Source organism: Seriola dumerili, unplaced genomic scaffold, assembly GCF_002260705.1.
Source record: "Seriola dumerili isolate Sdu_G_001 unplaced genomic scaffold, Sdu_1.0 BDQW01000783.1, whole genome shotgun sequence".
NCBI lineage: Eukaryota > Metazoa > Chordata > Actinopteri > Carangiformes > Carangidae > Seriola > Seriola dumerili.
Window position 1 is genome coordinate 382,433 of NW_019175038.1, and position 15,169 is coordinate 397,601.

General features: G+C 47.0%; 1 protein-coding gene across 1 annotated transcript in view; it reads left to right on the forward strand.

Annotated features, from left to right (window-relative positions):
- slc18a1 (solute carrier family 18 member A1) overlaps nt 1-15,169 on the forward strand; it is a 26,405-nt gene that overhangs the window by 6,760 nt on the left and 4,476 nt on the right. The window contains exons 6-15 of the mRNA XM_022765886.1: nt 202-326; nt 7,584-7,642; nt 7,772-7,855; nt 8,452-8,544; nt 8,845-8,934; nt 9,095-9,138; nt 9,296-9,356; nt 9,571-9,666; nt 10,027-10,105; nt 10,309-10,360. Coding sequence (XP_022621607.1) covers nt 202-326; nt 7,584-7,642; nt 7,772-7,855; nt 8,452-8,544; nt 8,845-8,934; nt 9,095-9,138; nt 9,296-9,356; nt 9,571-9,666; nt 10,027-10,105; nt 10,309-10,360 — 783 coding nt within the window. The remainder of the gene's footprint in view (nt 1-201; nt 327-7,583; nt 7,643-7,771; nt 7,856-8,451; nt 8,545-8,844; nt 8,935-9,094; nt 9,139-9,295; nt 9,357-9,570; nt 9,667-10,026; nt 10,106-10,308; nt 10,361-15,169) is intronic.

The window sequence follows — 15,169 nt, forward strand, 5'->3', positions numbered from 1 at the left end:
CTCCTCTCCTCTCCTCTCCTCTCCTCTCCTCTCCTCTTCTTTTCTTCTTCTCTCCTTTTCTTCTCATTTCTTCTTCTCCTCCTCTCTCCTCCTCTCTCCTCCTCTCTCCTCTCCTCTCTCCTCTCCTCTCCTCTCCTCTCTCCTCTCTCTCCTCCTCTCCTCTCCTGTCTCCTCTCCTCTCCTCTCCTCCTCTCTCCTCAGGCCTCCTCCTGTCTTCAGGACAGTGTGTTTCTGGAGGAGGAGAATGTGCGTGTTGGTTTGCTGTTTGCCTCTAAAGCTCTGATCCAGCTGATGATCAACCCCTTCGTTGGTCCACTCACCAACAGGTCAGTTAGTCACATGACCTGACGCTAACCATCACTTTGATTATGGATTAATCAATTATTACCTTTTGATTCATTACGTCGATAAAAATGTGGACAAGTTCATCAAAGTGTCTCTCTGTCTCTCTCTCTGTCTCTCTCTCTCTGTCTCTCTCTCTGTCTCTCTCTCTCTCTCTCTCTCTCTCTCTCTCTCTCTCTCTCTCTCTCTCTCTCTCTCTGTGTCTCTCTCTCTCTCTGTCTCTCTCTCTGTCTCTCTCTCTCTGTCTCTCTGTCTCTCTCTCTGTCTCTCTCTCTCTCTCTCTGTCTCTCTCTCTGTCTCTCTCTCTCTGTCATTTCACGTCTTCCTTCTTAATGAAGTTTGATTCGTTAGAAATCTTTCTTGTTTCGTGTCCGACACTAAAATCATCATTCATGTTCCCACAAGCTTTTGCTAAGATGCTACCTGCTAACTCACAGTGATCACAGATCAATAGAAAGATGATAATATTGATAATGGATCAACATTTGAGTTGCAGCTTCTCAATATTTCATCTTTGTAAATGAAATATTTTTCTTCTCTTCAGGTGTTCTGAAGCATCACTTTGTGCTCAGGTCATTTTTTAGTTTCATAAACAGAATCAATAATGAGAACAAATCATCAATAAAAGGTGTGTGTTGCAGCAGCTGCAGCTCAGGTATGTTCAGCTGAGCATCTAGAAAATGAGGGGAAAAAAACTTGATATGAAAAATAATCTTAAATGATTTTGATTAATTTGAACTAATTTCTAATTTAAAGAAAGAAACGTAAAAGACAGAAGAAGTCAGCAGCTGCAGCCTGATTCACTGGTTCACATCAGACAANTTTGCCTCTAAAGCTCTGATCCAGCTGATGATCAACCCCTTCGTTGGTCCACTCACCAACAGGTCAGTTAGTCACATGACCTGACGCTAACCATCACTTTGATTATGGATTAATCAATTATTACCTTTTGATTCATTATGTCGATAAAAATGTGGACAAGTTCACCAAAGTGTCTCTCTGTGTCTCTCTCTCTCTGTCCCTCTCTCTGTCCCTCTCTCTCTCTCTCTGTCTGTCTCTCTCTCTCTCCCTCTCTCTCTGTCTGTCTCTCTCTCTCTCTCTGTCTCTCTGTCTCTCTCTCCCTCTCTCTCTCTCTCTCTCCCTCTCTCTCTCTCTGTCTCTCTCTCTGTCTGTCTCTCTGTCCCTCTCTCTGTCCCTCTCTCTCTCTCTCTCTCTGTCTCTCTCTCTGTCTCTCTCTCTGTCTCTCTCTCTCTCTCTGTCTCTCTCTCTCTCTGTCTCTCTGTCTCTCCCTCTCTCTGTCTCTCTCTGAGTCTCTCTCTCTCTCTCTGTCTCTCTCTCTCTCTGTCTCTCTGTCTCTCCCTCTCTCTGTCTCTCTCTGAGTCTCTCTCTCTCTCTCTGTCTCTCTCTCTCTCTCTCTCTCTCTCTCTCTCTCTCTCTCTCTCTGAGTGTGTGCTGGGAGTGGAGGTCGGTGAGAGTGTGTGAGTTTTCCGGGTAAAAAGTCGGTTTTCTCTTTCTTTTTTTCTTACTGTGTGTTATTGTTTGGTAACTGGTTTAATTGTATGGTGTTTAGTTAGTGTTTGGTGACTGTTGGTGGTTTTTGTTGGCTGTTTCTCCGTGTTTCGTGGCGGGGATGGCGTCCTCTGAGACGCCGTCCCTGTCGTTGAGACATGGAGTGAGGCTGGTGCCGCGGCCCAGCTCCACCGTGGAGCAGGTGCTGCTGGCGGTGGGAGAGCAGGTGGGCCACGGCAACATCTCGTACGCCTCCCGTATGAACAAAGCTGTGGTGGTGTTTTTAAAGGATCAGGCCTGTGTCACTCAGCTGATCGAGAGCGGTCTAAACCTAGGGGAAGAGTTTGTACAGGTTTCCCCGCTGGCGGTGCCTTCAACCCGGATCACCGTGTCCGGAGTCCCTCCGTTCATCCCGAATGAAGCTCTGGAGAAAGAGCTGAAGCGCTTCGGGAGGTTCGCGAGTGGATTCCGGTCGGTGGGTCTGGGTTGTAAGGACGCCAAGCTGAAACATGTTCAGTCTTTGAGGAGACAGGTTTACATGTTCCTCGACTCTCCCGCTCAAACACTGGAGGTGTCTTTCCGGGTGAAGCACGAGGAAAGTTTTTACCTGGTGTACGCCAGCTCAGGTAACATGAAGTGCTTCGAGTGTGGAGATGTGGGGCACAAGCGGGTCGCATGTCCGCACAGACAGCTCTCAGCGGCGGCCGCTGGAGCTGCTGGCGGAGAGGGGAGCGGCGGGGCCGCTCCCACGGTGTGGGGCCGGCCTGCCGTCTCCGCGGCTCCCGGTTCCGCGGCCGTCGGCACCGGGGCTGCGGGCGGCGCGGACGGAGTTTTAGCTACATCCGTCGGCCCTGTATCCAAAGAACAGGTGGCTACTGAGGAACAAGAAGCAATGACAGGTACTGAGGTGAGGGCAGACCATGTAACCATGGTAACTGCTGGTCAAGGAAACAATGATGTGGGCGGGATAGAGCAGGGACAGGAGTGTGGTCAGGTAGGTAAAGTGGGCGGGGCAGAGCAGGGACAGGAGTGTGGTCAGGTAGGTAAAGTGGGCGGGGCAGAGCAGGGACAGGAGTGTGGTCAGGTAGGTAAAGTGGGCGGGGCAGAGCAGGGACAGGAGTGTGGTGCACAGCAGGCTGAGCTGTTACAGGCCAGTCTGGACAGCAGTCATGTGACTGGAATGGAGGTGGAGTCTGACTCGGACTGTCTGTCTGTAGCTGACAGTGTCTCTCAGAATACAGACCTGTACTCTCTGAGAGACATCAATGACTTTCTGGATGAAACATTTGGCAGACAAGTCAATGTGACAGATTTCTTTCCTGATGTAGAAAAGTTCATCCAGTCAGTGTCCACTCTGCAGAAGGTGGTGGGGGTGGACCTGCTGGATGACAAGAAACGCTACAGGCTCAAAAAACATGTCACCACCTTAAGGAGAAGCTTAAAAAGCTCCAAGAAAGTAAAACGAATGAAATTATCCAGGTAAGCAAATAATGAACACACAACACAGGGTGTTTTCTTTTTGCTGTGTCTGTCTGTCTGTCTCCCTCCTGCTCTGTCTCTCCTCTCCTCTGATGCCGGGCTTCAGGGCGGCTTCTTTAAATATTAACGGGGGTAGAAATGCTCAGAGAAGAGCTTTGGTCTCAGAGGTCGTCCGGGACAAAAGGCTGGATGTAATTTTCCTGCAAGAAACCCACAGTGACCCTCTGAATGAAACAGACTGGGGCTTATGGTGGGGGGGGCAGCATGTGCTCAGTCACGGCTCCAATTTAAGTGCTGGAGTCGCTGTTTTATTCTCCCCCACTTTAGCAGTAAACATTTTATCCAGCACTGAGATAGAGAGGGGCAGGGGGCTCATGGTCAGGGCAGAAATAGACTCTGTTGTTTTTAACTTTATAAACATATATGCTCCTAACCACGGCCCTGAACGCCTCGCTCTCTTCCAGCTGCTGAAGGACAGACTCAGCCAGTGTAATAGGGGGGAGTGTGTTATTCTGGGGGGGGACTGGAACTGTTGTACTGACAGGGTGGACAGGACAGGACAGGAGCCCCACCCTCAGTCCTCCTCCTCTCTGGCCCAGCTGCTGAGAGAGGCTGATCTGGTGGATGTTTGGAGGATGAAGCATCCGTCAGTCAGGCAGTACTCCTGGGTTAAAGTCTCAGACGGCAGGGTCAGTGCAGCCAGGCTGGACAGACTTTACATCTCTGCTGCTTTTACAGCTCGTGTTACCAACAGTAACATCCTCCCTGTTGGTTTCACAGACCACCATCTAGTGTCAGCAGAGCTGTTTTTATCTCCCACCCAGAAATCCTCATCGTTCTGGCATTTTAACGTTAAGCTTTTACGTGACTCTACGTTTTGTGAAAATTTTAAGTACTTTTGGTTTTATTGGAAATCCAGGAAGGGGTCTTTTCCCTCCCTTAGTCAGTGGTGGGAGGTGGGCAAGGGTCAGATTAGGGTCTTCTGCCAGCAGTACACAGCCTACTCCACGGCTAACATCAGGAGGGCTGTGGAGCAGCTGGAGACAGAGATCAGAGAGCTGGAGAGTGTGTCCTCAGCCGACACAGAGACTCTGGCCTCCAGAAGACAGCAGCTGAGCTCCATCCTCCATGAGAGAGCCAAAGGAGCTCTGGTCCGAGCTCGCTTCACTTCACTGAAGGATATGGACGCTCCGACCAGCTTCTTCTTCAGCCTGGAGAGGTCCGAGGCCCAGAGGAAGCAGATGGTGTGTCTCCGCCTGCCGGACGGAAGGTTGACCTCTGACCCCGCGGAAATGAGGAGACACACGGTGGAGTACTACTCTGACCTGTTCAGGGCGGAGAGCTGCGACATGGACGCTACTGAGGAGCTGCTGGACGACCTTCCTCGGCTGAGGCCGGAGGACCGCGACACCCTCAGCTTGGACCTGTCTCTGCAGGAGCTGACCACGGCCGTCACCCACATGGCCTCAGGGAAAGCTCCAGGGATGGACGGCCTGCCGGCAGACTTTTTTAAACACTTCTGGAACTTACTGGGACACGACCTGTTGGATGTTTTTAAGGAGTCTTTTAACAAAGGGAGTCTTCCTGCTTCCTGTCGCCGTGCAGCGATCTCCCTGCTGCCCAAGAAGGGAGATTTAACGCTCCTTAAAAACTGGAGACCTGTGGCTCTCTTATGCACAGACTATAAAATTTTATCTAAGGTTTTATCCAACAGACTGAAAGTTTTTATTGGACAATTAATTGGTGCCAATCAGTCCTACTGTGTCCCAGACAGATCCATAAGGGATAATTTGTTTTTAATGAGAGACATTTTTGATGTCTGCAAATTATATAATTTAAATGTTGGCATTTTATCAATAGATCAAGAGAAAGCTTTTGATCGTGTAGATCACTCTTTCTTGTTTGCCACATTGCAGGCGTTTGGTGTCGGGGAGCACTTTTTGTCCTGGGTGAAATTATTGTACAGGAGTGCGTGTTGTGTGGTGAAGGTGGGGGGGGGGCTGAGCTGTCCTGTAGAGGTGGGAAGGGGGATCAGGCAGGGATGCCCTATCTCAGGACAGCTGTACAGTGTGGCCATTGAACCGCTCCTGTGCAGGCTCAGGAAGCGGCTGAGGGGTCTGTGTCTGCCTGGGCCGGCTCTCGGCCCCCCTGTGGTCGTATCGGCTTATGCAGACGACATTAACATCTTTGTCAAGGACCAGAAGGACATCAAGGAGCTTGAGGGCAGCCTAGCTCTGTATGAGAAGGCCTCTTCAGCAAGGGTGAACTGGGGGAAGAGCGAGGCATGTCTGGTGGGGGAGTGGAGCAGAGGGAACACTCCAGGCCTTCCTGGGAACCTGCAGTGGGGAAACGCAGGGATGAAGGTCCTGGGGGTTCACTTAGGCAGTGAGGACAGGGAAAGGCAGAACTGGGAGGGAGTGCTGGGGAAAGTGCAAGCTAAGTTGTCTAAATGGACATGGTTGCTACCTCAGCTGTCCTACAGGGGAAGAGCTCTGATTGTCAACAACCTGGTGGCCTCGTCCCTCTGGCACAGACTGCAGGTGCTGCTGCCTCCGCCTGACCTCGTGGAACAACTGCAGCGGCTCCTGGTGGACTTCTTTTGGACTGGATGTCATTGGGTGAGAGCGTCGGTCCTGTATCTCCCTGTGGCAGAGGGGGGGCAGGGCCTGATTGACATTAAGTCCAGAACTGCGACTTTCAGACTGCAAGCAGCTCAGCGGCTGCTGTATGGACACTCGCCCTGCTGGTCGGCGTTGGCCCGCCTGTTACTCCAGAGAGCCGGACGGCTCGGACTGGATAAACAACTCTTTCTTTTAAAGCCAGCTGGATGTGACCTGGAAGGGCTCACACCCTTCTACAAATCGGTTTTAAACGCCTGGAGGACACTGACCGTCGCCCGACCTCCCGACCCTCGGCCGGGGAAGTGGCTCTTTGAGGAGCCTTTGTTTCACAACGCCTTCCTGCCAGTTGCTGGACTCTCCTCGCCCACAATGAGAGCAAAGCTCATCGAGGCTGGCGTTGTGAAGCTGGGTCACCTCACCAGGAGAACTCTGGAGGAGCTGGCTGAGATGTCGGGCGTCCGGTCATCCAGGATGCTGCAGAGCCTCATGGAGAAGGTGTGGCGCTCGCTTCCCGCTCCTCTGAGGGCGTTTGCTCAGAACAGGACTATGGCCGACCGATGGTGTGAGGGACAGGACTACATCTTCCCCTCACTGAGTGTGAGTCCTGCTGTGGGGGAGTGGAGCGAGGACAGAGGCCTGCTCCTCTCCCTGAAGACTCCAGTGCTGGGCAGCTTCAGCTCCTGCAGCAAGAAGCAGCTGTACCTCAGCTGCATCAAGGTGCTGAACCTCCGCTCTCTGGATGGAGTCCGGGAGTCCAGGTGGACAGAGGTGTTTGGCTCAGACTCTTCCCCTAAAGGCAGCTGGCGTCTCCTGTACAAGCCTCCTGTTGAGAAACGGATGGCCGACCTCCAGTGGAGGATCGTACATGGAGCCATAGCTACAAACAGACACGTAGCTCACTTGAACCCCAGCACTGAGGAGAACTGCCCCTTCTGCCCTGAACCAGAAACCCTCCAGCATCTGGTGGTGTCCTGCCCCCGCCTGACAGGGCTGTTCCAGCTGCTGAAGGAGTGGGTGGAGCGGCTGGGAGAGACCTTCTCCCTGTCCGTCTTTGTGTACGGACCAAAGTACACTCCCAGGAAGAGACAGTCCCTGGTTTTAATTAATTTTATTTTTGCAGCTGCCAAGTTGGCAATTTGGAGGACACGAAAAAACCAGATGAGGGGGGAAGGCTGGACTGACCCGGTCCGCTGTTTGAAAGGTTTGGTGGCAGCTCGTTTGAAAGTAGAGCGAGCGTTTTTCACACTGACCGGGAACATGAACGGGTTCAGGGCTGAGTGGGGCTTTGGGCAGGTCCTGACCTCACTGGGGGAGGACTTTTAACTTAGCTTAGCTTAGCTTAGCTTAGCTTAGCTTAACTTAGCTTAGCTTAGTTTACCCCTTAGTGTGTGAGAGAGTGTGTGAATGGAAGTTTTCTTGTTTTGTTTTGTTTTGTTTCATTTGTTTATTTATTTATTTATTTATTTATTCATTTTTCTTTGTTTGCAGTAACTTTTTGATTATTTGACTTAGTGAAAAAGTTTAAGGATGATATTGATAAGGTCCCAAATAAAGTTGTGTTAAAGTCAAAGTCTCTCTCTCTCTGTCTCTTTCTCTCTCTGTCTCTCTCTCTGTCTCTGTCTCTCTCTCTAGGATCGGGTATCACATCCCCATGTTTGCTGGATTCATCATCATGTTTGTGTCGACCATCAGTAAGTCACACACACACACACACACACACACACACACACACACACAGCAGTGTGTTTTCTGCAAAGAAACATCGAATTGTGTGTGTGTGTGTGTGTGTGTGTGTGTGTGTGTGTGTGTGTGTGTGTCAGTGTTTGCATTCTCAGGGACCTACGCTCTGCTGTTCTTTGCTCGGTCTCTGCAGGGAATCGGCTCGTCCTTCTCCTCTGTGGCAGGTGTGTATGGGCTTCGCTACTGGTAACACACACACACACACACACACACACACACACACACACACACACTTCACATTGGTGTTCATTCTCTATGAGACACAAGGCATTGTGGGATTGAATGGTGCAGGAAAGAGCAATAACCAAAACACGCTGAAAAAACAAAAGTGGAAAAATGTGTTAATTTTATGGAAAAAGGCAAAATTTACCAGAAGAAGAAATGACAACAAGATCAATCAATCAATCAATCAATCAGTCAATCAATTAATCAGTCAATCAGTCAATCAACCAATCAATCAATCAATCAGTCTTGATTTGTCCTGCCTCTCTCATACAGACGACTGACCATCTGACAATGAAACAGTTGAAATCTACAAAGTGACATAAGAACATGGAATAAATATTATTAATGAAACTTAGAAAATAAAATGATAAAATGAAATAAAACTAGATACAAACATAAAAGACAATAAATCAAAGAGTTTTGTTTTGTTTTTAACATGTTTATTTACAAACAATTCAAAGTGTCAGAGAATGATCATGATCATCATTTGTGTGTGTGTGTGTGTGTGTGTGTGTGTGTGTGTGTGTGTGTGTAGGTCTGGGTATGTTGGCCAGTGTGTACACAAATGACGAGGAGAGAGGCATCGCCATGGGCATCGCACTGGGAGGACTGGCTATGGGAGTCCTGAGTGAGACACACACACACACACACACGCGCACACATCATACACAAAAATACAGAGAGACACACACACACACACGCGCACACATCATACACAAAAATACAGAGAGACACACACACACACACGCGCACACATCATACACAAAAATACAGAGAGACACACACACACACACGCGCACACATCATACACAAAAATACAGAGAGACACACACACACACACGCGCACACATCATACACAAAAATACAGAGAGACACACACACACACACTGTGTCATATAACTCTTTTTTGTGTGTGTGTGTGTTTCAGTCGGAGCTCCGTTTGGCAGTGTGATGTATGAATTTGTGGGGAAGAGCGCCCCCTTCCTGATCCTGGCCTTCCTGGCTCTGTTTGATGGAGGTGAGACTGGAGACCAGGTCCAGGTCCCAGTGTGTCGCACACACCTGGTTTTGTTCACACAGTGTTTTTACATTCAACCCAACTAACAGATCGCCAAATTAAAAGCCTGTGTTGAATACGTGATGCAGTGTGTGTGTGTGTGTGTGTGTGTGTGTTGCAGCGTTGCAGCTGTGCATCCTGCAGCCTTCAAAGATCTCTCCTGGGGTGAGTCCACTTAACATACTGGTATCAGTTTGATCCAGATCTGATGATGTGACCTGGTCTAATCTGATTAAATCTGATCTAATGTGATGAGAGGTGTTTCAGGTGTGACGTAGACTCAGGTGTGTTGAACTGACCAGGTTGGGTTCCTGTGTTTCAGAGTGTGGAGGGGACTCCATTACTGACCCTGTTAAAGGATCCATACATCCTCATCAGTGCAGGTAAGACACCTGTGCTCCCGCTCACCTGTACAACCATGTTTATCTCCACAAACACACATGAGTCACAGAAGTTTAAAGGATGCAGTGTGGGTGGAGCTGAGCCGCCTGTGATTGGCTAACACTCCTGTCAATCAAGGCTTTCTGGCCCTTATACTCAAACATGAGGAGGAGTCAGAGCAGAGGGACAGACGTCCTCTTGTCTTTGTGTCTCCAGGGTCTCTGTGCTTCGCCAACATGGGCGTCGCCATCCTGGAGCCGACGCTGCCCATCTGGATGATGCAGACCATGTGCTCCCCTAAATGGCAACTTGGTACGATCCGCTGTCTGTTCATGGGTTTGACTTTCACTGCAGCAGATAACCAACTAATGTCGGTACAAGGATCAAAATCTGGTGTGTTTTTCCCTCTGAGGCCACTAATCTGAAAAACCCCATTAGACACTTGAAATTTCAAAAGGCTGCAATTTTCCAAGATGGCTGCCATTTCCAGCCATTACCTGGAAACCCATACTTTAACGTGAAATTAGCTTTTAATTTGTAAAATGTTTCATTCTCTTACAGTGAACTATGTCTGGCAGAAACTCAACATTGACTTTTATCTGGTTTCACATTCACTCACAAGTGTCCTCCGACAGCCCCCCCCCCCCCTAACAGGTGTGTGTTGTGTTGCAGGTATGGCCTTCCTCCCCGCCAGTGTCTCCTACCTGATAGGAACAAACCTGTTTGGTATCCTGGCCAATAAGATGGGACGGTCAGTGTGTGTGTGTGTGTGTGTGTGTGTGTGTGTGTGTGCGTGTGTGTACACGGCTCAGAGGAAGAAGTTTAATCAGCAGATTAACAGATTAACTTTTCTGGAAACTCTGAGTCCTGTTCAGACCTGAACCTGGCGGGTTCTGGTAAACCTGCAGGTGACAGACGCACAGGTGGCTGATGGGTAATTTTCTGTATCTCCAGGTGGCTTTGCTCCATGTTGGGGATGTTTATCGTTGGCATCAGTCTGCTGTGTGTAAGTAGCATCCACCCATCTATATATATTATCAATCATTCATTCCTTGCTCCACTCATCCAACCAACCAACCATTCATCCATTCATCTAATCAATCGTGTGTGTGTGTGTGTGTGTGTGTGTGTGTGTGTGTGTGTGTGTGTGTGTGTGTGTGTGTGTGTGTGTGTGTGTGTGTGTGTGTGTGTGTGTGTGTGTGTGTTAAATTACAATAATATTTTTGTCATGTATAATAAACTGTTGTTATTTTACAAACATTATGTTTAAAATGAATGAACGCTACATTAACACTGAACTGCTCGTTAGCGACTCACTTCCTGCAGCAGTTCCTCCACTTCAGAACGACTCAAGTTCCTTTTGCGTTTTGATTCCGGTTCTCCGTCTTTAGATTTTCATTTTGGCATTTTTCAGCTTTCCCTCACGGTATCTCTTTGTGAGTTCTGTCTGTGTCTGCAACACACCTTCAGTCTCACGCCCTTTTAAGGGCATCTTTGGCGTTACCGATGCTAATTAGGGCCAACTGGCGCACACGTTCAATTTTACCAGGAGAGTGGCATTCATCAGGCTAAGAACAGGTGCACACAGTTCTGTGTTTAAGAACACGTTCGTGAATCTGACGTAGAACTTTCTTAAGAACTTTTCTTAAGAAAGAATTTAAGAAAATACTTAAACGATATTGGTGAATGAGGCCCTATAACCTGGAGAAGTTTCGGTGTGATTTCATGTCTATGAGGAGAATGAATGAGACGTTTCCAGTCAGGAACCAGTGGAGCGGTTCCTCCTGCACAAGAAATTAAAGACACTGTCCCTTTAAGAAATGTCCGGCGTCTGTTCTGGTTCTGACTGTGACGACAGAATCTTGATGATGAAGGTGAAACATGGAGACTACATCAACACAACATAGACAGGTGTGGTGTGTGTGTGTATATGTGTCACTCCTCCGTCTCTTCTTCTTCACTGTAGTCGCTCAGAGGAAACTTCACGACTCTCCTTCTGTGTGTTGTAGCTTTTCCTGTGCATCACACACTCCTGGTCGATTGACCTGCAACACACACACACACACACACACACACACACACACACACACACACACACACACACACACACACACACACACACACACACACACACACACACACCACACACACACACACACACCACACACACACACACACACACAGTTGATCAATAACTCTGTGTGTGATTAGGGGTTTATTGAGTGGAAATGTTTTCTCTTCACTTTGAAGGCAGAAGCTTCTGATCTGTGATCAGTCTAATCACTGTGTAATGACTTCACACACAAACATCACAGACCACACACACATCCTGTTGATCTGCCAAGGACCTGCCACTACACACAGAGTGTATGTGTGTGTGTGTGTGTGTGTGTGTGTGTGTGTGTGCTGTGTGTGTGTGTGTGTGTGTGTGTGTGTGTTGTTGTGTGTGTGTGTTGTGTTGTGTGCCCTGATTGAATAATTCTCCTTGTTAAAGTCGATGACAGATATCTTGTTGTTGGTGGTGATTGATCAGAGGTCTGAACTATGAAGCAGCCGTTAGTGATCTGGGTTTAACTGACACGTGACCGTCCTGATTTCATGTCCTGAGTTTTAATTATAAGCAGCATCGTCTGAACCATGAATGAAGTTCTTAATATGAGAAGAAACGCTGACACCTGCAGGTGAAGTTCAGTTATAACAGCGTCCAACAGTGACACTCAACAGGTGAATGTAACAAACACGATCACATGACTGGAACAAAACATTTAGACATATAGACATAAAACATAGAGACGTTTCCATGTCTAAAATCATTTCTATTAAAGTCACACTAAGAATATATTATTAATAAGATCATGAATTATCATCACGAAGGAAAGAGAGGAAGGAAAGAGAGGAAGGAAAGAGGGAAGGAAAAGAGGAGAGGAAGGAAAGAGAGAGGAAGAAAGAGGAAGAGAAAGAAGAGGAAGGAAAGAGGAGAGGAAGAAAAGAGAGGAAGGAAGAGAGGAAGGAAGAGGGAAGGAAAGAGGGGAGAGGAAAGAGGGAAAGGAAAGAGGAGAGGAAGAAAGAGGAGAGGAGAAAGAGGGAAGGAAAGAGGAGAGAAAGGAAAGAGGAGAGGAAGGAAAGAGGGGAAGGAAAGAGGGGAAGGAAGGGAGAAGGAAAGAGAAGGCAGAAGAGGAGGAAGAGGAGGAGAGGAAGAGGAGAGTAAAAGCTTCATCACTGTCAGGAATCCTCCATGAAGAATCAAATGAAGCTGATAGTTATTAATATTTTATTCAGAGATAAACTCTCCCACTGAAATATCTGCTGCTCTTTATTCTTTTTGTCCCCGTCAGGATCCTGTAGAATGATGACTCAGTTTTTCCAGTGATCTGATTGGTCGGTAGTAACAACAACAACAACAACACAAAAACGGTGTGACCAGTTACCATTTCTCCTCTCGGACCGCAGGGTTACGCAACAGGAAGCAGAGCGGCGCGTACAGGATGTTGATGACCCGAATGAACACCATGAGACAAGGGAAACCCACCGCCTGCACCAGAGCGCCCCCTGTGACGGTCCTGCAACAACAGACCAGGTTTAACGTCATTAATCATCTCATTCAGAACACCACGGCTTCAGAGCGCTCATCATCTTTTAATCCACGTCACATTAGTTACATTTTTTTTGTTATAATTTTTAACAAATAATAAGAGCAGATGTTTTTCACATCAGTTCTTCAACATCTGCTTGAATTCAGTGTAAAAACATCGAATTACAAATGAAAGTCCTGCATCAAACTGCATCAGCATCATCAGCAAAACCTACTGAGAGCAAGTAAAGGAACACGTCACAGGCCAGTAACCTCAGAACCAGAACCAGAACCGAACCAGAACCAGAACAGATCAAATGCAAAACCAGAATCAAGACCAAACCAGAATCAAAACCAGAATACAAAACAAAAGCAGAACCAGAACCAGAACACCAGAACCAGAATCAAGAATCAGAACCAGATCAGAACAGAATCAGAATCAGAACCAGAATCAAAACCAGAATCAGAACCAGAATCAAACCAGAACCAGAACCAGAACCAGAATCAGAACCAGAATCAGAATCAGAACCAGAACCGGAACCAGAACCAGAATCAGAATCAGAATCAAAACCAGAATCAGAACCAGAACCAGAATCAGACCAAATCAGAACCAGAACCAGAACCAGAACCAGAATCAGAACCAGAATCAGAATCAGAACCAGAACCGAACCAGAACCAGAATCAGAATCAGAAACCAAAATCAGAACCAGAACCAGAACCAGAATCAGAATCAAAACCAGAATCAGAACCAGAACCAGAATCAAAACCAGAATCAAACCAGAATCAAAACCAGAAGCAGAACCAGAACCAGAACCAGAACCGAACCAGAACCAGAATCAGAATCAGAATCAAAACCAGAATCAGAACCAGAACCAGAATCAACCAGAATCAGAACCAGAACCAAATCAAAACCAGAATAAACCAAAAGCAGAACCAGAACCAGAACAAACCAGAACCAGAATAAAACCAGAACCAGATCAAAACCAGAATCAGATTCAGAACCAGAACCAGAACCGGAACCAGAATCAGAATCAGAATCAGAACCAGAACCGGAACCGGAACCAGAATCAGAATCAGAATCAGAATCAAGAATCAGAACCAGAACCGGAACCAGAATCAGAATCAGAACCAGAACCAGAACAGAACCAGAACCAGAACCAGAACCAAAACCAGAACCAGAATCAAAAACAGAATCAGATCAGAACCAGAACCGGAACCAGAATCAGAATCAGACCAGAACCAGAACAAGAACCAAGAACCAAAACCAGAATCAGAACCGGAACCAGGACCAGAACCAGAATCAGAACCAGAATCAGAACCCGACCAGAATCAGAACAAGAACCAGAATCAAAACCAGAATCAGAACCAGAACCAGAACCAGAACCAGAAACTTTATTGATCCCCAGGAGGAAGAGGTGCCAGTTACAGTTGCTCCTTCGCCAAGTGAAGTGGATTATAAAGATGATGATTGGAAATAAAAAAATAAAAAATATAAAATAAATAGAGACATAAATATATGTCCTTATACTGTATATACTATAATATAGATATATAATAAAATATAATATATAATAATATAAAAATGGAATATAAAAATAAAAATATGCAAGATATGAGTTTTAAAATTACACTTTTCAAAATGCACTTGCACATGTCAAATACTTCTAAATAAATAAATAAAATATGAGGCAAATAAAAATATATGAATTCATACTGAATTATTATTGACGCATTAACATGTAAACAGCATTTTAATGTTGTTGCTGGTGGAAGTAACTTTACAAACTTTATAAACTGTAGGATTAAAACGATATTTAGCTTTGAAATGTATTAGAGAGTGTGTGCACGTGTGTGTGTGTGTGTGTGGTGCATGTGTGTGTTACCAATAGCGAAGCCATACACAGCGCCACATCAGCGATGGCGTAGACGCTGCCGTACACGGAGGCGTGGCGGATGTCGACCAGGATAACCCATGATGGCCATCATGGAGGAGTCGACCATTCCTACAGATCAATCACATCATCAATCAGGAGTCACATGAGCTGTTGACGACGAATAATCAATCATCGTTTTACCAATTAACACTTTCATTAATTAAAGATTCAGTGATGTCATGAGTGTGTGTGTCACCTATCGCGAAGCCTAGACCTCCGTTCGGTCCAATCAAGACCGTAGATACTGGGTGGCAAAAGGCACCTGCAACAACACACACACACACAGCACACACACACTACACACACACAC